This window comes from Taudactylus pleione, unplaced genomic scaffold (assembly GCF_031769625.1).
Source record: "Taudactylus pleione unplaced genomic scaffold, aTauple2 ptg000125l, whole genome shotgun sequence".
NCBI classification, from domain to species: domain Eukaryota; kingdom Metazoa; phylum Chordata; class Amphibia; order Anura; family Myobatrachidae; genus Taudactylus; species Taudactylus pleione.
This window is the reverse complement of record NW_028284527.1, coordinates 9,969,145-9,995,749: the sequence shown is the minus strand read 5'-3', so window position 1 is coordinate 9,995,749 and position 26,605 is coordinate 9,969,145. Positions and strand designations below refer to the sequence as shown.

General features: G+C 43.3%; 1 protein-coding gene across 1 annotated transcript in view; it reads right to left on the bottom strand.

The window, feature by feature from the left end:
• The window catches only part of PDE10A (phosphodiesterase 10A), a 253,134-nt gene that overhangs the window by 84,533 nt on the left and 141,996 nt on the right, over positions 1-26,605 (bottom strand). The window contains exons 8-12 of the mRNA XM_088472542.1: positions 25,719-25,769; positions 25,510-25,568; positions 22,257-22,308; positions 18,009-18,151; positions 6,809-6,901 (exon numbers count right to left, since the gene is read on the bottom strand). Of these exons, the coding sequence (XP_088328668.1) occupies positions 6,809-6,901; positions 18,009-18,151; positions 22,257-22,308; positions 25,510-25,568; positions 25,719-25,769 (398 nt within the window). The remainder of the gene's footprint in view (positions 1-6,808; positions 6,902-18,008; positions 18,152-22,256; positions 22,309-25,509; positions 25,569-25,718; positions 25,770-26,605) is intronic.

Below are 26,605 nucleotides of genomic sequence, written 5' to 3'. Positions count from 1 at the left end.
GCCAGGACCTAGAAGGTCCACAGAGATTGTAGCTGCTGATTGTTAAGCACAAGGAGTGCTGAGACATTATGTTGTTTGCTTATTTTCTGTTATGTGCCTGTGTGTGTCCAGGCCTATGCTCACGTATGCTAAGGTGCAGTGTTTGCTGCCATTAAAAGCCACTGCTTTACCATGCACCTGCCTGTTTGGAGTCCTCATTTTAATACCCCGTGTTACTGAGATAGATAGATCTATCAATCAGTTTAATGTCTATAGGCATGCATTCACAAGCTGATGCAATTTTCAGGGTGCTCAATAACGGTCACACTAGGATTTAGAGTTTTCAGATAAGTACTGCACATGACCAGTATAATGTACTCTGCTCATTGAACATTAAACCTACGTTGTATTTTTCTTTTCTTCTAAAGTGAGTGCTCTTTTTTTCTATGGAGATTATATATATAAAAACAAAGTCCAGAATCCCAGCACTCACTGAACAAATAGACAGTACTTGACCCTATTGCCAGGACCAAAGCTGCCTCTACAGGAAGGTATCAATAGTGAATCGATTGTGTAGCGACACTCAGAGGTTTCAATAAAACAAAAGACAAGCGTCTAATCCGTGGTCAGCATTTCAATGTGGATACATTTCATCAGGACCATTATACGTTTGTCTTGTGTTTTATTGAAACCTCTGAGTGCCGGTACACAAGCATTATTATACTGTATATATTTATTATGTAAAACATTCTGACAGATTCCAGATTACATAGGGAGCTATGTATAATTTGTTACCTGGCATGGGGAAGTAGGTCGTGGTTTGTCAGGCTCAAGCATATTGGGTCTGTCCCCAGCATTTGGGGGGGGTTGTTACAGGCCTGTGACCAGCAATTAACCAGATATTAAATGCTCTGCTTTGGAGTCTGAAATGTATGAGAGCCTTTTCTGTCAGCCAACAGCAGGATACTTAAGCGGCCCATACACGGTGCGATAAATCCGTCGATCCGACGGATTGGTATTATTTTGCTGCTATATCGCACTATGTATGGGCATGATATCGGATAGAGCGCACATCCGTGGGGTTGTACATCGCACCCCCATATCTTACTGCAGGTTCAGTCAATCAGGGGATGCGATGTGCAATCCAATGCAGCATGGGTGGGGGAGCCGGCATATCGGGCGGTCAGCCACCCGATCGCACCGTGTGTGGGGACCACCCAATGTCGGATCCCCCCGTCACTTCCCACAGATCATATTGCACCGTTAATGGCCTGCATTAGACTTGGGGCACACAGTCCATCAGGGCAGGGAGTTGATCTGCTACTCCTCGCTGATATCCACCTGATGCACCACTCGCCTCTCCTCCTGTTTTTCTCTTTGCCTTCTGCTGACTTCTTGCATCAGTTCCTACTCTTCCCCTACATATTCCTGCTTTACACTATCCTCACTCTCTCTGTGTCCTGATTCACACATGCACAGTCCAGATTGTGATGGAGCAATGGAATACGGGATTTCTACTTTCCATTCCGTACAGTGAGAGACTTTACTTTTGATCCATGGGTCTCCTGCAGAATCCGGGAGAGTTGGCAACCTTGCCCCATTCTTAAGGTGAAGAATATTAAAATTACAATAATAACTCCAACATGAACTGGTAGGTTTGTTTGTTATGCATTCAGACACCCCTGCACCAACTGAGATGAAACCAATGTGAGATGGTCCAGTTGGATCCTGGCCAGGTTTTAAGGGGCTTAGTGTCCCGGTCGGACCTCCCGTTGGTGTACACTGGGCAGAACTTTGACCCAGGGAGCCTGTTCTGAGCATTTCACTTGTTGGATTTGGACGAAAACTTTACAGAATGGTAACATTGGATCCCAAAAGACATACTAGGGGGTTGAGGTCCCGGTCAGACCTCCCGTTGGTGTACCCTGGGTAGAACTTTGACCCAGGGAGTCTGTTCTGGGCCTTCCACTGGATGGATTTGAATTACATCACATAATAAAGCTTAATAACTTTAAGATACTCCCCATCACTGTTTGGGATTAAACCAACAAGAGGTGGTCCAGTTGGATCCTGGACAGGTTTTAGGGGGATTAGGGTCCCAGTTGGACCTCTCATAAGTGTAAACTGGGCAGAACTTTGACCCAGGGAGCCTGTTCTGGGCCATATTATATATATATATATATATATATATATATATATATATATATATATATAAAAAAGCACTAATCCACGGCACTCACCATTCCTAGATTTGGGGTGCAACATGGTATGTGACCACATTGTTTAAATAGAAATCACAGGGGCTCTGCACTCACCATAATAACTAACAATAATAATAATAATAATAATAATAATAATAATAATAATAATAATAGTAAACATAATGAACAGTGGGATTTTGGTTCATGAATTGATCAATGCATTTAAGCTTGCAGCCCCCGTCACGGGACCCCACTTTACTGCAAGTCCCTACCCCACTGTTTATTATGTTTATTATTATTATTATTATTATTGTTAGTTATTATGGTGAGTGCAGAGCCCCTGTGATTTCTATTTAAACAATGTGGTCACATACCATGTTGCACCCCAAATCTAGGAATGGTGAGTGCCGTGGATTAGTACTTTTTGTTTATTATGATTAATTTTTAGAATTAATCATTTTTGTGGTCACATTTTCTCATGCACCCCTTTTAACTAGTTATCTAACTTGTGTCAGCTGTTTTCCTAGGTGCTTTGCAACATGTGTGCTTGGTAACTGTCTCACATTTAAAAGCTTTAAACTTTGATAGCATACACTGAGTTTAACACTAATGTGATGGCTATGTCCATTCTGAGCAATAGAGTAGGGACTTGCAGTAAAGTGGGGTCCCGTGACAGGGGCTGCAAGCTTAAATGCATTGGTCAATTCATGAACCAAAACCCCACTGTTTATTATGTTTATTATTATTGTTAGTTATTATGGTGAGTGCAGAGCCCCTGTGATTTCTATATTATATATATATATATATACTGTATATACATACACACACACACATATATATATTATATATGATCTGTTGCACCACTTTGCATATCAAATCTGATATTGAAATAATCTCCTCTCACATCTATATTGGACCTACACCTTGTGTCTGGTGATGACCTCCTACTCCTGTGCCGCTACCCACTTGCAGAATTCATACCTTGTCCAATCAATCTCTCCAACAGCCTTTACATTTTAAATGCTCTCTAAAAACTAATTTCTTACAGATTACCCTACCCCCAGCTATATTACCCACACTAAAATCACCCCCACAACCAGTGGCGGGCTGGGCCCGGGGGCTGGGAGCCATGTGCCCCCCGGGCCGCAGCGTCATGCGGGCCGCGGGCCCCGGTGCAGACTGTGTCACTGTGACACAGACTGTGTCACTGTGACACAGACTGCACCGCGTGTGTAGCGCTGACCGGACGGAGTTCGGTCAGCGCTACACAGCACAAACACACAGCCTCCGGAGCCGGCAGCTGTGTGTTTGCTTTAGCAGCTGATGAGAGTCAGACAGACTCTCATCGGCTGCTGCTCCCACTGCCAGAGCCGGACATCTTCCGGCTCCCGCAGTGGGTAATGGGAGTGACGCGTCACTCCCATGACGCGTCACTCCCATAATGCAAAGCGGCGGACGGAGGAGCTGATCTCGGCGGCGGGAGCAGGAGCAGGAGCGGGTGTCAGGTAAGTGTGTTTTTTTTTTTTTATTATGTCTCTACTGCGGGGGGGACGGACTACTGGGAGCACTACAAGGGGGGACTCCTGGGAGCACTACATGGGGGGGGGACTCCTGGGGGCACTACAAGGGGGGGACTCCTGGGAGCACTACAAGGGGGGTACTACTGGGAACACTACAAGGGGGGGACTCCTGGGGGCACTACAAGGGGGGGGACTACTGGGAGCACTACAAGGGGGGGACTACTGGGAGCACTACAAGGGGGGGACTACTGGGAGCACTACAAGGGGGGGACTCCTGGGAGCACTACAAGGGGGGGACTCCTGGGAGCACTACAAGGGGGGGAATACTACTAGGGGCACTACAACAGGGGGGGACTCCTGGGAGCACTACAGGGGGGGAATACTACTGGGGGCACTACAAGGGGGGGACTACTGGGAGCACTACAAGGGGGTGACTACTGGGAGCACTACAGGGCGGTAATACTACTGGGGGCACTACAAGGGGGGGACTCCTGGGAGCACTACAGGGGGGGAATACTTCTGGGAGCACTACAAGGGGGTACTACTACTACTGGGGGCACTACAAGGGCAGGACTACTACTACGGGGGGACTACTACTGGGGGCACTACAAGGGGGGTACTACTACTGGGGGGGACTACTACTAGGGGCACTACAAGGGGAGGGGACTACTACTAGGGGCATTGCATAGGGGGGAGGGGACTACTACTAGGGGCACTACATAGGTGGGAGGGGACTTCCACTGGGGGCACTGCATCAAGGGACCACTGCTGGGGGCTCTATATAAAGGGCAATAGTGGGGGTACTGCATAGTGGGGAAGACTACAACTGGGGCCACTATTTAAGGGGCACTGCATAAGGGTTACCACTACTGGGGGCACTATATAAGGGGCTTACTACTGGGGGCACAAGGGGCACTGCATAGGGGGGATCACTACTGGGGGCAGGCACTACTCGAGGCCTGCATAAGGGTGTCCTCCTGTGGCACAGGGTGGCACTGCACATGGGCACTACGACAGGGGGCTGCCCCATATCTTTATTTTTACCTTACATTAAACCGATATGGACCCGCCTCTTCCCTAGAACACTTGAGAGGGGGGCGCCGTAGCACGCACGTTCTTTCGGGCACCCTGGCTACACGCTACTCCTCTGCCAGGGCCGCCTGCATGCATTTGCCCCCAGGCTAAAAGTTGCCAGCCAGCCCCTGCCCACAACTGTCCCACTCTTTCCTCTGGCTTCATATGTGGCCTCTTTTCATCTAAGCTCCAACAAGTGCAGGTACTTCCATAACCTTTGTTTTCCTGTCTGCATTTATTTAGTCTGCACTGAATGACACTGTTTATGTGTTGCTATCTCATATCTATTCATTGCTCCAAAACAATGTGGAACATTACAAGCTACAATCATCACAATAATACACTGTAAAATTGCCATTTAAGGTGTTCCTATCTAGTTAATTACCACAGTGGTTCAGATTTTTTTTATGCCGGCTTGGGCTTTGGGAATTGCTACACACCTATAGAAGGAAATTGACAATATGTATTATATTTTTATCCCTTTATTTAATTATACATACCATGGTTGTTATTACATTTACAGGTATTCATTTTTATTGGAATACTGATCGCTAATGAATTATTGCTGCAGAAATAAGTTACTCCATATCTAATTAACCAATGGTGAAACCACTAGTGAATGGAACTACAGTCAACATATCATGCCCGTGAGGCATAAATGAGCACAGTTACTGTAGCAGGAAAACTAAAGTCTCCTTGTCCTAGGGCAGTGATTCCAAAACTGGGTGCCTCAGGGTGCTTGCAAGGGAGTCTTGGGTTGGTGGTCCAGAACCAAATCAAAATATTTATGGTTAATATTATAGGAAAAACCTGTATTGATGGCGCCAAATCATAAGATATGTGAACAACCAGAGTACAACTCTGTCCACCATCACACAGCTGAGCATAAGAATAACAGGTAAACACAATTGACTTAATTGAATCATTTTTGCTAAATTTCTCAATAAGAAACTTTTATCCTATTGGTGCCATGGCAAAACTCCTGATATTCTAGGGTGCTGTGATTCAAAAAAGTTTGGGAAACACTGTTCTAGGATAAACCAAACCATACATTTTTTACCATGCGGTTCTTAAAAATGTAAAAAAATTTATTAAATCAGAATTTTACCCAACATTTTTCTATTGTCACTAATAATGTATACGGCACTGGAATTAATTAAATATACCTATGTAAAATAAGAAAATAAAACAATGTATTGCTTGTTATGTAGATTAAGTGATTAACAATGTAAATCTTGGTAAGTAAAAAACATTGATTCTCAAGTGTACAATTATAACTGTCAAGTATTCTTTTGCTTTACAATACTTTGTACATTAAGGGCTTTCACAATCATTTTATAATATTTAGTTTTATTGAAGTCAACCAAACAGAATGTAGAGGTAATTTTTTTGTCCAGAGAATGGTGTATGATGATATACAGTAGATAAAGATAATGTAACCCTAATTTTAAAACAGCACTGTTGACCCTCAATTACAATAATAAAACATACCCTGAAGCTCCACCCAAATGTAAAAATGCCATTTGGAATGGAGGTAGGTGAGGTTAATAGTAGCAAAAGCCTAGCTACCTACTTCCTATGATCCCCTAAGACAAGGGGTCCAACAGTGGCCTGTTTAGATCGTTCAATATTGTGGGACGGTATTTGTGTACCTCGCCAAAAACGAAAAAATTATTTATATATTTTGCTATCCTTTAACATTACCATGAAATAATGGAAATAAACAAATTGTATGCCCTTGCTACAACAAAATATAGAACAGTTTATTTTTTTAAATAATTGTGTGTCATTATAAGTTACTGAAAAAGGAGGTCTATTGTCTGTATACTTTGCATCTAATAAGGCTATCAATTCAGTTTTCACTAGGAACATTTATCTACTATAATAATAGATGTAACCTCAATAAAAGTCACCCTTATGTGTTTACTTTTAACTATTATTTTTGGTATATAACATCTAGTGAAATGTAAATGGTTGTAGAACTATTTCAAACCAAATCAAAATAGACAAAAATAAAGGTCCGGTTTTTATTACCTATTAAAGCGTGGATCTGCATAGGCATCAGGAATGTTAAGAACTTCACCCGTTCTTGCAACCTGGCCAGCTATACCTTTTTCAATAGAAAATCTGTTTAAAAAAAAAAAGTTAAAGATTAATGGGATATATAATCTTTCTGGCTTGTTTGGGACCTGCTTTCCTGTAGCTATAAAAACATCATTACACTTTATATTACACAGTATTGATAAACAGATATGTAAATAGAAGAAATACAGAAATATGTAAAGCATACCTGTAACCATCCTGCAATACTGGTACGTTTATTATCATCAGGTAAAAATTACAAGAAAATTAAGCGTTATGGTAGTCTTATCTTTGTTAACTCCATTGGGTGTGTGTGGTTGGAGTGATTCGGGCACCAAATAGTTAAAGCTTTAGCTCCCAGGATGCATCGGTCCTCCTCCACATACACCCCGCTCCCGGCCAAAGGCAGATCAGTTTTGTAAACAAGCCCAAGGCACGAGCAGAAGAGAGGAGAAGGAAGAACAATGTACACAAGAAACTCTCACAAAAGATGAAGGATTCCGTGACCAATTAGAAAATACCCAATGAAGCCAGGTGCGTCAGGGTGGGTGCCCTGTGGACCTATGGACTTCGAAGAAATAGTTAACAAAGATAAGTCTAGCATAACTCTTAATTTAGGGTCCATAGGGATCCACAGGGATGCCATGGGGATGTTCTAAAGCAGTTATCCCTAAGGGAGGGGATGCTCATGACCAGAAAGGATAATCTGATACCCAAAGGAAGCAGAGGGAGAGGCAAAGGTGTCAAAGGCATAGAACCTAAGAAAGGTGTGGATGGAAGACCACGTGGCCGCCTTGTACAATTGTTCAACAGAAGCACCACGTCGAACCGCCCACGAGGGTCCCACAGATTGAGTAGAATATGCTGTAACCCTATTTGGAACAGGACGACCAGCTTGCGTGTAGGCCTGAGAGATTGTCATGCGGAGCCAACAAGCCAGAGCCTGTTTGTTAGCTGGCTAGCCCTACTTGTGAAAGCCATACAACACAAAGAATCTGATTTCCTCAAGGATTTGGTATGATCAAAGTAGATCCAAAGAGCACGACCCACATTCAGAGAGGCTTCACCTGCAGAGAGATCCGAGGACTGGAGGGCTGAAACCACAATCTCTTAATTAAATGCAAAGAATCAATACAAAACAGTACTATTTCAAAAGGTGCGCAAAATCTGCTGCCTCCGGTATAAGACAAGAAATGAGGAACTCACTATATTCCACTAAACAATTGTAACAAAAAAGTTATTGTGTTTGCCAGGTGGCGCTGGATATACAAAAAGATATAGACCAAAAAATAAAAAATGAGTGAAGAGAAGAATACTCAATCTGTTCCAAAAGATGAAAGAAGTCCTTGCATAATTCACTTTCTATGGGAAATCCAAAGAGTCTCCGGGGATTAATCCAATTGGCACATAGAGAAGAAAAAAATACAAAAACAAAAAGACCGTCTTAGTGGTCTAATATTGTATTCCAAATGATATTAATGCATCAAGCATGGGGGCAGAGTAATGTCAACTCCGTCAATTAATTAAATTGGTGCATACCCCAACTCACGTCAAAACATGTGGTGGGGTTCCCAGAAAGGTTTCTTTATATCTCCCGCCCACACGATGGTTCCAACCAATGTTGCTATAGTCATGTATCATAAATGAAAACAGAATGATGCATACCCTACTTACATATTACAGACGTAATATTCTGCACATAAAGGTTCCTTTCAGTAGTTCTCCAAAGAATTGTTGGGATTAACTCCTTCTATGATATATCCATTACATACTGACTGCACAATGAACGCATCCCAGGAAACAGTTCTGCTGCTGCTGCTGGAAATGGCCATTTCCAGCAGCAGCAGCAGAACTGTTTCCATGACTATAGCAACATTGGTTGGAACCATCGTGTGGGCGGGAGATATAAAGAAACCTTTCTGGGAACCCCACCACATGTTTTGACGTGAGTTGGGGTATGCACCAATTTAATTAATTGACGGAGTTGACATTACTCTGCCCCCATGCTTGATGCATTAATATAATTTGGAATACAATATTAGACCACTAAGACGGTCTTTTTGTTTTTGTATTTTTTTCTTCTCTATGTGCCAATTGGATTAATCTCCGGAGACTCTTTGGATTTCCCATAGAAAGTGAATTATGCAAGGACTTCTTTCATCTTTTGGAACAGATTGAGTATTCTTCTCTTCACTCATTTTTTATTTTTTGGTCTATATCTTTTTGTATATCCAGCGCCACCTGGCAAACACAATAACCTTTTTCTTAATTAAATGCAACCGGGATACCACTTTAGGAAGGTAACCAGTCCAGGTATGGAGGACAGCTCTATCCGGATGAAAGATCAGGAAGGGGGAACGACAGGAGAGAGCGCTGCCAAATCAGATACCCTGCGGGCAGAGGAGATAGCGTGGAGAAAGCCTTCGCCGTCATCCACTAGATGTCTACTGAGTCCAGAGGTTCAAATGGGAAATCCTGTAGAGACCAAAGAACCAAGGACAAACCCCAAAGGGCCACCGAAGGGACAATGGGAGATAGAACATTCTTTCAGGGTGCTCTCCGTCTTCTAACATTAGACAGGGGAGCGATCCTTTGCTGGAATCAGACTGATAGTACAGAAACCTGAACTCTAAGGGAAGCCAGGCGGAGGCAGAGGTCTAAACCAGCCTGGAGAAAGGCAAGCACCCAGTAGACTATAAAAACTGTAGGGTCATACCTCTGGGGGAGCACCATTGAAAGTAAGAGTGCCAAACTCTGTAATAGATGCAGGCTGAGGAAGGCTTACGGGCCTTGAGCATCATCTGGGCTACAGAGTGAGAGAAACCCTCAGAGCTTAAGAGGGATGACTCAAGAGCTACACCGTCAAAGACAAGGTAGGTCAGGGTGCAAGCAAGGGTCCTGCGCTAACAGATCCTGCCGTAGAGGAAGTGGAAAAGGAGTCTCTATTGAGAGACTCCATAGGTCAGTGAACCAATGGCACCTGGCCCAGGTGGGGGCTATTCGTATCACCATGCCTCCTTCATGTTTGGACTTTTGGAGAACCCTCGGGAGGAGGGAGAACATAGGAAAGAGGTATGAAGTATGAGATTGAAGTCCCAACTCACTGTCAGAGCATCCACGAAGGCGGCTGAGGTGTCTCTGGTCCTGGCCCTGTACCTGCGGACCTTGTGGTTGTGATGTGAGGCCATGAGGTCTACTTCTGGTAGGCCCTATTTGTCCACCAGGAGTTGAAAGACATCTGGGTGGAGAGCTCACTCTCCAGCGTGTATGCACTGATGGCTTAGAAAGTCTGCTTCCCAGTTGAGGACTCCGGGGATGAACATTGCAGAGATTGCTGGGAGAGGACATTCAGCCCAGACCAGGATGATTGCCACTTCCCACATGGCTGCCCGACTTTGCGTGCCTCCCTAATGGTTGAGGTAGACTACCGCAGTTGCGTTGTTAGACTGTATTTGGACTGGCCTGTCCTGGAGAAGGTCTTACGCCCGAGTGAGTGCTCTGTACACTGCTCAAAGCTCCAGAATGTTTATTGGCAGGCGACTTTCCTGGATTGTCCACCATCCCTGAAAAGTATGATGACCGGTTACCGCACCCTATCTGCGAAGGGTGGCTTCTGTAGGGAGATGCTCCCAATTTGGAATCCGGAAGGGGCAACTCTTGTCCAGATGGGACACCTGCAGCCACCATGAGAGGGAAAGCCAAACCTCCGGAAAGAGTAGGATCATCTGGGACTGGATCAGATGATACTGCCCATATCAGTGGGAGAGAATCAGTTGTTGAAGGGGCCTGGAGTGGAACTGGGCGTATTCCACCACATCAAAGGTGGATACCATGGACCCCAGGACCTGCAACGCTGAGTGAATGGATACCCTCCAACTGTAAAGCAAGTTACGCACATGCAATTGCAGGGCCAAAATTTTGCTTGATGTCAGAAAGATCCTCTGTATTTAATAATCCAGGATGCCCCCAGATGTACCATTCACTGTATCGGAGAAAGGGTGGACTTTTACCAATTGACGAGCCAGCCGTGTGTTTGCAGAGAGTCCATGGTTAGCTGGAGATAGTGTTGTAACAGCTGGTGAATGTGCCAAGATTAAGCGGTTGTCTAACTATGGCAGGAGTCAGAGTCCCTGATGCCTGAAGTGGCCGCCATAACTGCCATTATTTTGGTAAAGACCCGAGGGGCCATTGATAGACCAAAGGGCAGCACCTGAAACTGGTAATGTTGCTGCAGGACAGCAAACCATAGGAACCATTGGTAGGCTGGAGTAATAAGCACATGCAAGTATCCTAATGTCTAGAAAAAACAAAATCCCCAGGCTCCAAAGTCAGGACAATTGATCGTAGAGTTTACATGAGGAACTTGGGCACTGAAAAATTTGTTGAGGGATTTGAGATTCAGAATGGGCAGATGAGACCCATTCGGCTTCTGAATCAAATAGAGTGCAATAAAAACCAGTTCCTCGATGAACTGAAGGAACCAGTATTATCACACCTGAACTCAGCAGGGAGTGAATAGCTTCCTGGAGAGTCAGGGCCTTGATAGGGTCTGCTGGGGGGCCTGTACAAAAAAAAATAGCTGGGGAGGATGCCTCAAGAAGGTGAGGGCATACCCCTGAGAGACCACTTCTCGGAACCAGGCGTCCATTGTTGTTTGATGCCAGGAGTCGGCAAATCGAAGGAGTCAGCCTTCCACCATGGGATCCCCCAGAAGGAAGCACCTCCCCATCAGGTCAGATTTGGAAGCTGGACGTCTGGCTGACCAAGGCTGCTTGGATCGTGGTTTCTGAGAACTAGGCTACCTGGAAAAGGACTGTCCTTTTGCCTTACCCTGGGGGTGAAAGTACCAAAATTAGGTCTGCTAGACCTAGGGGCAGCTGCTGAAGGCAGAAAGGCAGATTTTTAGGCTGCCACAGTAGCCACTATTTTGTCCAACTCTGCGCCAAACACTATGTTTCCAGAGAAAGGTAAGGATTCTTGGGCCTTCTTGGACCATGTGTCCGCTTTCCAGGATCGAAGCCAAAGGACCTGGCGAGCGACTACAGAGGTCACAGATGCCTTAGAAGCAAGGAGTCCAGTATACACCACTTTTCCCAAATAAGAGGCCGCTTCCCAGATATGGGAGATGTAGGCCAGTTGTTCCCTGGTAGCGTCTGATGGCAGACTGTCTTCAAGCGGATCCATCCATCCTTTGATAGCCTTAGCCACCCAGGCCGTGGCCAAAGTCTGCCAAGTAACAGTGCCAGAATGTGAAAAAACAGGCGTAAGACAAGTTTCCAGTTATCTATCAGTGGCGTCTTTAAGAGAGGATGTGGATGGTAAAGGCAGCATAGAACTTCTGACGTGTGCTACATGAGAATCCACTGTAGGAGGGACTTCCCACTTTGTACACTCGCCAGGTTGGAGAGGGTAAAAAGACACTAGTCCTTTTGGAATCTGGAACAGTTTGCCAGGAGTTCCCAAAGGTTCCCCCATGAGCTCAGTGAGCTGTTCTGATTGAGGGAATTCATCCTTAATCACTATTTGGCATTTAAACACTGGTGTTTTAGGCTTAGGGGGTGCTTCCTCATTCTTTATGTTCAGAATCGATTTAACCGCCCTCACTAGAGAAGGGACATCCACTGTCGAATGATGGTCCTGCTCACCCGAGGAAGGCCCGGGGGGAGAAACCTGTGCATCATCTAACTCCTCAGATAATGCGGCAAAATCCAAATCCAAAAGCAGGGTAGACTGGGAGGATCAAAACACTAACTTATATTTCAATCCCGCACCAGTTATATGATCCTTAACCAATTATATAAAGTCTCATCTCAATGAAAAATGTTTTTATGTTCAGTGATAAAACCCCTAGAAATTTCTTTATAGTACAATGAGGTGCTCCCTAAAACTCTTAATAGATTATACGAACACAATACAGAAAAATGGAAGAGTTATTGTATCAGGTGCACTAGAGACATAGGGCCTGATTCAGACCCGGTTGCGAGCGACCAGGTCGATGGTGGCCCACAGCGCATGCGCACGATGGAGCCGGCTCCGTCGTGTGCATGCGCGAGATCCGGCTAGCAACGGGCACTCGGTTGCTCCGGGTCTCGCACCAAAGGGGGTGAGCTGTCGATGTTGAGTGACAGCTCACCCCTTTGGTGGGCGGGCCGGGGGGGGGGGGGTGGCTGCCGAAACAGGCATTCCCATGAGAACGCCTGCGGTTTGGGGGCGGCCCCACTGACATCACAAGTGATGTCAGTGGAGAACTTCCGGCTCTGTTAGAGCCGAAAGCTCTCTGGGGCTTGCGAAGAACGAGACCCCACCACAAGGATCTCGTCGCAAACCCGATGGTCGCGATGGCCTTTACCATCGCGACCATCATCATGGCCACTCGCTATAGCTGTGGGTGGTCACCCACAGCTATGCGAGCGCCGCTCCAAAAATAAAAAAGCCCGGCCCTGATTCAGAGCAAGCGCTCTGTCAGAGCGAGTGGCTCTGAATCAGGCCCATAGTGTTACGGTTTCCTAGGCCACTCTCTGTAAACCTGCTAGAGCTCAAGCTAATGAGGTCGTCCACCAATAACAACCACCCGTTGTTCCCTTAGAACTGATAATTCACCGGTACTTAAGTGGCCGTCTGGACTAAAACTCGGAGTAGTAGAGGTTTACACAGATATCTAGGAAGACCAGCGTTTCAAGTGCGATAGTAGGTGATTTATGTTGAATCGTGTGACTAATGCAGTCGGGACTTTGGATGCAACTGGTAAGTTGATGATGTGGCAAAAAAGCCAGTCATGCGGCCTTAAGAGCCTATGGTGCGGCTTCAATAGCCGGCATGGCTTGTGATGCGGCTGGAGAGCCTGTGGTGCAGCTTGAGACGACATGGAGCAGCTTGATGAGCAGATGGTGCGGCTTTGAGAGCCGATGCGGCTTGAGAACCGGTGTTACTACTTGAGAGCCGGAGGTATGGCTTTGTGAACAGGTGATGCGGCTTCGAGAGCTGGTGTGGCTAAAGAGCCGGAGCAGCTTGTGTGCTGGTAAATGGAAGTCCGCTTGGAATAAGGAACAACAAAAACAGATTAGCAGAGCCGAGGAGTCCAAAAGGAAACGCTATAGTCGGCAAAAGACCAACGTGTACAAATAAGGAAAGGATCCAATCGTGCTGTGTTGTGGTTCACACGTGACATCCTGTGGCGTCCGGATCACCTAGCAACCGACGGAATGACTCCAAGAGAAACACTGGCAGATGAAGGTATATTGCTGGAGGGAAACAAGTCGTAACCGCGACTTGTAACACATAGGTATATAAACAATTTTAAAACAATTTGTATTGATATATATTAAAATAAATTGGGAATTCAATATAATGGGAGGATGAAACAGTCCGCCTATGTGCTTTGGTGGCTAATGGTCTGTTTGCCTGTAACATTTGCTGAAAGGCGGCATACGTTTGAGCCATACTCTGCACTGAGTGGGCATAACCATTCATCCAAGAGAGATGTATGGGGGGGGTACAGACATAGTAGGCTGTAACTGCTGTGGGTACCCCATGGTGAGGGAGCACGGGGGCTGATAAGCGGTCCACTAACTGCATCATAACCTGGGCACTGAATCAACTACTCAAGCCTTGATGGGCTGGTGGATTAAGTGCTGTATAACCTGGCTCCAAGGAGAGGTACTGTATACAGGGAGACTGGACCTGAATTTCCTGAGACCCACAGCTTCAGAAAGGCCCTGTGTAATGGTTGCTGAGCATCTTATATAGGGAGGAGCAGTTCAAAGGCAGGAAACCTCTTGTGAGTGATCACGCTCTGGACTTTGGGAGGGGCTTCCGGGGGAGAGCTTACCTCCCTACTGCTGCATCAACTGCCAAGTGACAATGGCCTTTATAAGGTCCCCCACCGCCAGCTTTTGACTGCCCTGGTGGTCTAGTGGGGGGGCAGATGAACCAGTCACCCCACTGCAGCGTCCTCCGGCAGACAAGGACTGCACAAAATGCAATTCCCTGCAATCAGGAAATATCCTTACCTGTTCTTCTCAGTTTGTCTGGCTGCCACCATGGGTCCCCAGTGGAGCGGCTAGCAGAGCCCTGCTGGCACCCGCCATAATCACCTGACCACTCACCTGTGTTGCAGCACTGGCTGAGGTAGTTTGAGCAGCAGCACAGGGGCTCATTAGGATGCCTTGCGCCTAGCGCTGGTTGCTCAGATAAACAAGAAAATAAAAAACTAATGAAATGAGCGCTTGGGCTGCTGAAGCAGTCCCCCTATCAATAAAGGTGCAACCGGTCCTTCCGGCATCAAACAAAAAACTGGTCTGCCTTTGGCTGGGGGGCGGGATATATGTGGAGAAAGACCGGTGCATCCTGGGAGCTAAAGCTTTAAGTGTTTGGTACCTGGATCACTCCAACCACACACACCCCATGGTATCCCTGTGGATCCCTATGGACCCTGAAGAAGAAAACTGCATTGCTAAATTTGATTTTAGATCCATCATACTGAATACCAGTGCCGTAACTAGTGCTTCCAGCACCTGTGCAGGCCATGCCCCCACGTGACTTCACACTGAGGGGGAAGGGGCACAATCGCCAGTGATTACAGCAATGCCAAGAGCATCCTCAGGATGCTTCGAAAAGCTGCAACAGCGCCATTCTAGGCACCCTGCTAGCCAAATGAGGGAGCCGAAGGTGAGCGGTGGTGCCACCTACATAGTGTTGTGCTCTGTGTGGCTGCACTGCTTGCACACCCCTAGCTACAGCCCTGCTGAAGACTATGGGCCTGATTTGTTCATGCAGCAGCCGTGTCCATGCAGGGGTGTATTTGCCAGTTATTTGTACAGCGCTGCTACCGCTGACAAGGGACTCCTAAGAGGTAAGTATTGAATAAATGGATGCAGGATGCCCCTGAGTCCGTGTATTTCGCAGTAGTTGATTCTGCATGCTAATGCTGCTGCAAAGAGTGGTGTGCGTCCAAACATACAAGGACTGAGAGACCCACTTAGAGCATCTTTAGACGATGAGATACCACTTGGTGAAGAGTCTTTGTATGCAACAACATTCAGCGACACGCCCATAAGATGCAGCATCTGTGCATCTGATTAGCCACATCACTGTCACTGACCAGGAATGTATCTCTAATACATTTCAGACACAGTGCATCTGAATCACTACTGTGACTCTCGGGGAGATGTACTAAGGCTTGAAAAGTGATAAAGTGGAGACTGATACCAATCAGCTGCTGTCACTTTACAGGTTCTGTTTCAAAAATGACAGTTAGGAGCTGACTGGTTGGTACTTATCACTCTCTACTTTATATTTTCTCAAGGCTTAATACATCTCTGCTCTAAAAATCTGGATGCATGCGCGGTGCGACTTAAGTCACATGTGCAATAGAAAAATCGTGCTCCACAGCAGCTGATATCTGACAGAACAAAAATAATAAAAACATTTTTTTTTTTAAAGTACTTTTTAAAGGGGATATGGGTAAAGTTAACTATAAACTTTATGAACACATTGTAAGTTGGTCACTGTTTGAAATGTAAATGCCAGGATGTTGAATGTTAAAAATGAATAAAATATATATTTAAATTAAATGATAACCTGAGGAGCTCTTAATATTCACAATTTCTATCCCCTTTGGTGATTCTATATTGATATCAATATAGAACCACCAATCAACCAATGCGTTTTGTCGATCACAACTACATCAGGGGTTCTGTGGCGTTTTTGACTTGCTGGTCTCAAAATGTGTAAGAGACTGCCCTTTTAATGACAGCTAATACTGGTTGATTCGTTAGACAGCTCCTGAGTATTTTTTAAATCCTTAATTATAGCAACATATCAAGTTTGTTCCATCTTTCAGACTTAAATTCTGGTCTCCCAGATTTGGATCTTCATTTTGAAAAAAACCACCTTTAGATGTTAATGAGGTGTATATGCTTATACTGAGAACAAAATATCTCCTTAATTGCTTGCTCCTGTTGTATAACAGATCATATACAAATCCCAGACTTCTCTAATGTTTTTTTAACAAAAATATCTAGTGATTCACTCCCAGATTCACAAATGTGGAGGACTATTCTTCTTATCAGGTTAAAGAAGTGTTAGAAAAGACTGGGATTTGCACAGGAGCAAGTAAATAAGGAAGATATTTTTGTTAAAGAAACATTAGAGAAGTCGACGAAACGCGTTGGATGATTGTTGTCACTATTGACAAAGTTTTTTTCAATAATCCTGTTCCTTATAATTGGGATAATAACAGTTTATATTTTAAGAAAAGTTTTATGTATTTTTTTAATTTTAATAAAGTGTTTTGGAATGATTAAAGTGGTTTGTGTGTCAACTGTCATCTTCCATTAACTCATAATCTATATCTATATCAATATTGTATCACCAAAGGGGATTGAAATTGTGAATATTAAGCGCTCCTCAGGTTATCATAATTCTTATGTCACTTTCTTACCTCTGGAGACAGAGAGGTCTAATTTCAGAATTGCTGCTTGGAATACACAAATACAGGTTGACTATCCCATATCCAAAATGCTTAGGACCAGGGGCATTTTGGATAACGAAAAATTCTGTATTTTGGAACATTTGCATATCATAATGATATATATTGGGAATGGGACCCAAATATACACACAGAATGCATTTATGTGTTATATACACCTTATACACACAGCCTGCAGGTAATTGTATACAATATTTTCAATAATTTTGTGGCTCAAGCAAAGTTTGTGTACAGAAATGAAATTAATTTATGTTTCATATACACCTTATACACACAGCCTGAAGGTAATTTTATACAATATTTTTAATAATTTGTGCTTTAGACAAAGTTTGTGTACATTAATCCATCAAAAATCAAAGGTTTCATTATCTCGGTCATCCCAAAATGATTCCGTATTTCGGAGTATTTGGATATGGGAGACTCAACCTGTATATTATTGGATAAATTATTAACTATTGTGGCTGTCTTAGCGCTTAATTGGTAATTGAGAAAATATATATATTATATATATGTATGTATATATAAACTGCTTGTGATGTTGCGGTTCGTTTCATTGCATTTTACACTATTTTATTGTAGCACCAAATGTGCATATGACAGAAACTGATAAAACATGCTCATACCTTGTAGGTATGTTTATTATGAATAGGATGCACTTTTCACCTGATTTCTTTGGTCTTCTTAAAAACTGGCTTTCCTTCATCTTCTTCACCGATGTCAAAAAGATCAGAATATAATTCTTTATTTTTGTGGTCTACCTGAAAGAGTGCACAGCGATCTGCATTCACTAGGTTCTTTGCATATACCTGCAAGAAAAGGAATCATCTTTGGCTTTGCTTTAATCTTGCTAACTGAATATTTTATAAATGCTATACATAGGTATTTATCAATTATTTCAACATGATTAGAGGTCCCAGACCTTTTTTGCCTTCACTCTAAATCTGGGAGCCAGTTGAAGGTGCAAAGTGCAGTTACATTTTAAAGTATAATGCATGTATACATTAATTTACTGTAGTCTATAAATGGAGTATATTTTACTTTAAATAAATATAATCAAATGAAAAACATGTACTTTGGACAAAGTGAGAAAGTACCAACCAATCAGCTCCTAACTGCTATTTTACAGGCCGTGTTGGAAACATGACAGGATCCGATTGGTTGGTACTTTATGTCTGTCCACTTTATCGCTTTCCAAGCTTTGATAAATTTCCCTCTTCGTTTACAACACCCAAAATTTTAGAAAGAAAGGAAAGGTTAAAATAAAAGGTTAAAATACTAGGGTTGTTCAAAAAGTAATGCCTAAATGCTCACAACTAAAATTTTATTATAGATACAGTTTTGAAAATTTGCAGTAAAATACTTTGACAGAATGACTCTACTCAAAATATTCACCATCTGCCCTCAAACATTTTCTCCACCTCTCAACCCAAGCTGTGAATCCACTTTGGAAAAATTCCAGTGGTTGGTGTTTGACCCAGGAACGTATGACTATTTTAACAACCTCTATGTCTCCAAAATGTTGACCCCAGAGACAGTATTTGAGAGGGCCAAACAGATGAAAGTAAGAAGGGGCCAAATCAGGACTCTATGGTGGATGTGGCATTATTGCCCTCCCCATTTTGGCAATGGCTGCAGATGTTGCCATCGAAGTGTTAGGTCTGGTATTGTCGTAGTGTTTCTACAGTGCCATGGCTATACTCAAGTTCATCACTGATATCTCTGATGGTCACACGACAGTCTTTCTGAATCATGGCATCGACTTTGTGCTGTCACTGCAGTTGATGGTCTGCCACCACGAGGTTTGTAGCACATGGACGATTCTCCCGACTGAAAAAACTTCATCCACCTTCTGACATTGCTATAGTCAATTGTATGCTCACCATACACTTTTTTCAGTCTTCTGTGGATTTCTATAGGACTGCAGCCTTTTTTTTCCAGAAATTCAATGATGGCTCTTTCATCTTGGATTCCATGGTATTTCTTGGACTACCTACACAAAAATACTATATAACTCTAAATGGGAAGCAATCGGGAAGCCGACTGCCTAAATACCGGCAGCCGGCTTCCCGACTGTCATATCCCGGCAAGGGTGAAATGCCGGGCATCTAGATGTAGACGCCCGCATTTCCCCGACGCCGGGAGACCGGCGCCCGGCATCCCGATCGTAATGATGCAGGGCGCCGCGAGCGGACAGCCGCGGGGGGGGGAGGGTTAGGTTTAGGGCTCCCGGGGGGGACTTAGGGTTAGGCACCCCCCCGGGAGGGTTAGGCTAGGTGGAGGGAGGGTTAGGGTTAGGCACCCCCAGGGGGGACTTAGGCTTAGGCACCCCCCCAGGGGGACTTAGGTTTAGGCAGCGGGGAAGGGGGTGGTTAGGGTTAGGCACTTGGGGGGGAAGTTAGGGTTAGGTTAGTAGATACTTACCTATTCACAACCGGGATTTACAGTGCTGTCGGGCTTCCGCTGCTTCTAACTCTGCTCTTGTCGGGCTGACGGGAATCGGGATTTCATACCCATTCCCTCTAAATAGCTAGCAGACATATTAAACTACAAACTGACAAAGTTTCAAATAAATGTTGCATATTATTTTAGAGTTATGAGCATTTAGGCATTACTTTTTGGACAACCCTCGTATATACACTGTAGATCTGTAGCAGGCAATCATCCAAAAAGCACAGTACATTCACATGTTCTTAGTAGTATGTTAGTCTGTGATGGGAGACCTTATCTTTATAAGGGTAGAAGTAACATAATTGATCAGATATTAATAAATTAAAAACCTCTATCAACTTGTTCCCCAGGGAAAGTCTGTAATAAAGAATATACCTGTATGTTAAACTGTCATTGAGAAGCACTTTTTCTCTCGACCACTGCACCATGTCTAGGCTTTCATTGCTCTAGACCAGTGTTTCCTAAACCTGGTCCCCACTCACAGTTCAGGCAATAAAGATATCCATGCAGGAGCACAGGTAGCTTTATTAATTTACCTACCTGTACTGAAGCAGGGATACCCCTAATGCCTGGTCTGAGTGAGCCATGAGGAATGGATTTGGGAAACACTGGTCTAGACCACTGAGAACACAGTCAATACAACAGCTATCAGTGGAGCGGCTGAGTCATGTCCAGCAAAATAATTCATGCTAGCCAACTCTTAGGAGTATGGAGGGAAAAGTTTTGTCTTTCAGTGACTTTAAGGGGGGAACTCAATTACCCACAACCAGCAATTCAAATCAGTATGGTTAACCCTGAGCATTATTTCCCAGTGGTGGACTTTTCCTTTCAGCTTCAGAAGCTGCAAAGAAAAGTCCATGAGAAAAATCTCCATCAAGGGTTTATCGCATGGGGAAACCCATATAATCCACAGTTTGAACTGAGGGTCTGATTCAGAGCCGGACACTTTGAACGAGCGCCCGCTCTGAATCAGGGCGTGTTTTTTTTTTTTGCGAGGCGGCCTCTTGGATGCTCGCATAGCTGTGGGTTACCACCCACAGCTTATGCGAGCGTCCATGATGATGGTCACGATGGTCAAGACCATTACGACCATCGGGCTTGCGACGAGACCCTTGCGGTAGGGTCTCGTTGCCGCAAGCCCTGGAGTGATTTTGGCTCTATCAGAGCCAAAATCACTCCCACTGACATCACTAGTGATGTCAGTGGGGCCGGACCCAAACGGTAGGCGTTCCCATGGGAACGCCTCCATCAGGGCAGCCACGCCCCCGGCACGCCCACCAAAGGAGGCGTGCTGTCAATCACCATCGACAGCACGCCCCCTTTGTTGCGAGACCCATAACGACGGCTACCCCGTCGTTAGAAGGGGCTCGCGCATGCGCACTACGGAGGTGCCTCCGTTGTGCGCATGCGCATTTGGGAAACATCGACCCGCTTGCGAGCGCTCAGCACTCGCGAGTGGGTCTGAATGAGATCCTGAATCAGTGGGTTTCCGTTCATAACCCTTGATTTACCAATAGCATTTCCCCGCACAGTGCGGGTAATTATCTGCAGGGTTTATGGAATTCCCCCCTAAGTCAGTCAAATATTTGTCTCAAAAGGTAATTCTCTTTAAAATGTGTTTAAATGTCCAGTTTAGCAACAGGAATTTCAAGTGAAATTAACAAAACCAAGACTTAAGTTACAACAAACATAATAGGACTCATAAAATAGTGTCCATACTGTACCCAAAATGGAGAACCTAAATAAGAGCAACTTCAAAATTTAACTCAATTCAGTAAAACTAGGATTACACTGATAGAACAATAATGTGTCGGCATTCACCTGCTGCTCAACACAGAGGTCTTATTGTTTTTTCTTATGGGCTAACTGAGATTAAGATCAATTTTGGTCTTTAAGTGTAATCTATTCTCAGAAATATGGTGATTATTTTGCACTATTTATTTTTATTGATGATCAGTTATTTATATAGCCCACACATTCCACAGACTATTTAGTCATTCATATCAGTCCCTGCCCCTCACACTAGGGTTAATTTTTGTCAGAAGCCAATTAACCTACCTGTATGTTTTTGGAATGTGGAAGGAAAGTGGAGTACCCAGTGGAAACCAATGTATACATCTGGAGCACATACAAACTCTGTACAGATAGGGTCCTGGTTGGGATAGAACCCCTGACATCAATGATGTGAAGCAGCAAAGGTAATCACTGCACCGTTACTTTATTATTTCATTACAATTTTAATGTAATCAATGTTATAGAGTACAAAGGGAGACAAACATTGAGAGAGACCAACTTTTGAGACCTGGAAATTAGGATAAAGCTGGTAAGTTTGCTGTTATTAGACAGGTCTCTAAATGACATCATATGATCTTGAAAAGTGTGAACATTGTGGAATATAAGCTATTCGAGATAAAGTATAGTCAATCCCAGAATGGTAATGTAGATCATAAAATAATGTCTTACCATAATATGTTCAAGTAAAGAATCTATTGCAACTATGTTATCAAAATATGTTCTGCAAAAAAATAAAAAAAAATCATCATAATTTCAACCAGAGGAAAACACGTGGGAGAAAGTCATTTAATTGCATGATAATATTTCTGAATTGTAGACACAGTTTACTTTTACTTTATAAGCAAGAACATTGCCTAAAGTATTCTACATGGAACACAACTTCTTGGATAGTACCCCATAGAGTACAATTAGAAAAGAAAATACACTTGTCCGCACTGGTACTTACAGTATATCTGTCTGATAGAGAGATAGAAATAGAAAGGATCTACACAATACGGATATCTGCTTTGCTTCTAGATTAATTTCTGAGTAGGGGGTGCTATCTTTGACAATGAGTAGACATCTTTATTATTAGAAGAATTGTTATTTGTATAAGCCCTCATATTAAAATATAATTTTTATTGGCTATTAAAAAATTCCAATATGAATAGATAAAACACTGAAATATACAAAAAATTAGTTCAAGAAGAAAATTAAGTATAATAAAAAACCACCAAGCTGCCTGGGGCTCATGTAGTAACCTAATCTATATGTGCATATCTCTTCATGATGTTATAGTTTTAAAATGTTCACAAGAAATATTTGATTGTGTAATTGTAAATAAATATATTTCCCAAGTAACAACTTGTGTGACTCTTTTGCTGGGTACATACTGGCCGACATATTGGCCGTTCAATATAACAATATATCATGTGTGCGTCGGCCAGTGTGTACAGACACCATGTCTGTGAATGACTTCATTCACAGATATATCGCGTCATCTGTGTGTCACAGCCGATGGCAAATATATCTGCAGATATATCTGCACATTATGCAGTGTGTACCTGCGGTCGGACTGCCCATACATGCTGCACAGGCTGCCGGGGAAGGGGGCACAACATGACCCCTAGCCAGATGGCAGTGATGGTTGCTCAGTGTGTGTGAACAATAATCATCTGCAAATATATCTGCAGATTAGTCGATCTGTAGATCTATATTTCAGGTGTGTACAAAGCTTTTATTTTACAAAATGTTAGTTCATGGGATCATGAAATGAATTGCAATGCTCATTCACCATAAGATTCTTGAGGTATCTTTCCTTTCTCTGAAAATGTTCTATTTGCATGGGGTAACAAAAATATCCTATTTATGTAGTGAGTGTGTCAGAGAATGGTAACAATTTGACAAGTACTGTAGCTGCTGATTCATATGCTAAAAACCATTTTTGTATCCATACATGGACAAAATGATATCCGCCTTATAATACGGGGATAGCTGATATATATGCTGCACTTTGGGGTGACAAGCCTGCTATAACAAGCAATTACTATAACAGACTTGGTACCAGGGTTTTTTTTCTCCATGTAACACTGCACAACCTACAGTAGTTAACAAAAGGGGAGATAGAAAGAAATACATGGTGGGTAACAAAACTTTTACTGGAAATGGGAAAACATCATATTCAAATATTATCACTCAGAAGATGGAGTTTTAGCAAGGCATAAATTGTGGGCTGCACTAAAAAGCGAGATAAATATATATTGGCATTATTAGCACAATCCTACCTCCATCGAACTTAGGGCCTGAGTCAGAGCCGGACGCTCTTTCCAGAGCGCTCGCTCTGAATCAGGGCCCTCCTACCTAAACGTGGAGCGGCCTCTTGGACGCTCGCATAGCTGTGGGTTACCACCCACAGCTTATGCGAGCGTCCATGATGATGGTCGCGATGGTCAAGACCATCGCGACCATCGGGCTTGCGACGAGACCCTGCGGTAGGGTCTCGGTGACCGCAAGCCCTAGAGTGATTTTGGCTCTATCAGAGCCAAAATCACTCCCACTAACATCACTAGTGATGTCAGTGGGGCCGGACCCAGACGGTAGGCGTTCCCATGGGAACGCCTCCGTCTGGCAGCCACACCCCCGGCACGCCCACCAAAGGGGGCGTGCTGTCAATCAACCACGACAGTACGCCCTCTTTGGTGCGAGACCTGGAGCGACGGCTTCCCCGTCGCTCCCCGGGTCTCGCGCATGCGCACGATGGAGCTCCCTCCATCGTGGTCATGCGCACTAGGGCACCATCGACCCACTTGCGAGCGGGTCTGAATCAGGCCCTTACATGCTTATTGAAGCAGGTGTTTTTCAAATCTTTTGAATTAATTATATGTAATATATTGGGGTCTATACAGAGTTAATTTTTTTTTACATAAAAAATCCGGAAACTATGATTTCCGTATTTTCTACGTAAATCTCCTTTTCAGCAATGGGATAATGGAGAAGATAACGCAATAATCTTCTCCACTAATTCCCATCTCGCCGAGAACTGCACTGTAGGGATCATGCCATTGATCTCTACAGTGCTTTAACGCTTTTTGATATTCAGCAAAGCAAAAAGTGTTTAATCACTCGATAAATATTTACTTCATATAACGCCATCTCAGAATGGGGTTATATGAAGAAAATACTTAAATATCCCGAAAACTGCAGGGACAGAGGGGAATTTTCCCATAAGTCCCTGCAGCATCTTGTAATCCTGCCCAGTCTCCACGCCTGCTTCCCGGTGATTGCCGACCGGTAAGTCCAACTAGAGCCTTTTAAATCTCTTTGGAAAAGTCTCTGTCCCTGCTTGCGGTGACCACCGACGGGGTAAGTACAGCACTAGCCTGTCCAAATTGATTGATATGTGTATACAGGATTTATACTAGCCTGTATACATGTATATTTAGGTGTGATTATATTTAACATTTATATATAAATGTTAAATATAAAAGCACATACATATACATGTATACAGGCTAGTATGAAGCCTGTATACACATATCAATCAATTTGGATAGGCTAGTGCTGTACTTACCCCGTCGGCGGTCACCGGGAGGCCAGGACGGAGACTTTTCCGGAGTGCATGACTGAGCATGCGCAAAGGAACAAACAGAAGGGATTGTTTTCGGAATCCTGAAAACAATGCCTTCTGTGACATCGCAGGGACAGCGTGTTACCGCAACTGCTGACTCTGCACAAAATATTGCTGAATAGCAGCCATATTTTATCATAATTGATAAAAACTTGTGATGATGTTGCCCGGTAATATTCTGGGCAACATCGTCGCTCTTGCTCAATAGACCCAATAATGATGATATATAATAATATACAATAATAGTAATCCGTAATGGTATAACATGATAGTACAATTATTGTATATGTAATAACTTCAGAGTTAGGTACTTACTTAGACACATCTAGTAGAAAGTCATTTAGCTCAGTTTGTTTTGCCAATCCTCTGCATACCTAAAAAATGATTCATAACAATAAAATATAAAGACAGATGTTAAACAAGGTTGAGCTTTACAGCTGGATTAAGTGCACATCTTATCACCCTACTACAACATATACGTCAATGTTTTTCCAAGGAACTGGCAAGGAAAAGTAGGTACTTACTTGGACTTGATGTATTGCTACTGATGCCCATGCAAGGTTAGCTGTTGCGACCTTACAAAACAAAAAAATATATACATAATATATAAATTTATTGCTTAAATTGCAACCTGTTAGAAAGAGATTAAGAATACTAGAAGTAGTAATGGTATTTGGAAAAAAAAAAAAAGGCAAATAAAGGACCTTTTGTATACACACATTGTAAACCAGCAATCAGAAACATACAGTTATGATTCTCTAATTCTTACAGTACATTAAGTAATTAAAATAAAAGTTTTAAGAAAAAGGCAAAATAGTGATTGCATATGAATATGCCTATATAAATACAAGTTTTCACTTAAAAAATATTACAGATAGTACAAAGGTAATAGCTAGAAAAAGGCCTATAAATCCTACTGCCTACCCAGAGGCCTAGCTCCAGTGTTCTCCCTGAACAATTGTACTATTATTTTGCCAGTGGTTAGCACACAGTTTATTTTCATGTTTTTATGAGCATCAAAATAATCTAACTCAAAAGTATTCAATTTGTTAATGTCATTTTGCTAAGTTTTTAATAGTGTACTCATCACAAATAGTGTACTCATCACACGGGGAGAACATACAATCTTCACACATTTAGGAGTTTGGTGGCAATTGAACCCAAAACCTCAATACTGAGAGGCAGTAGTCCTGACTACCACACCAACTGTGCTGTGTGTAATTTCTGTCTATTGAGATAATTTTTTAGTATATAGTGGGTTATAGTGATATTTGCTCATAGGACTCCAGTTTGACCAAATAAACTAGACTTCATAAGAATATGCATGCATGACAACCAACATACACTAACTGCATGTAATTCTTATTTCAATATCCATGACACAACTTATGTTCAAAATGAGTTCACAATG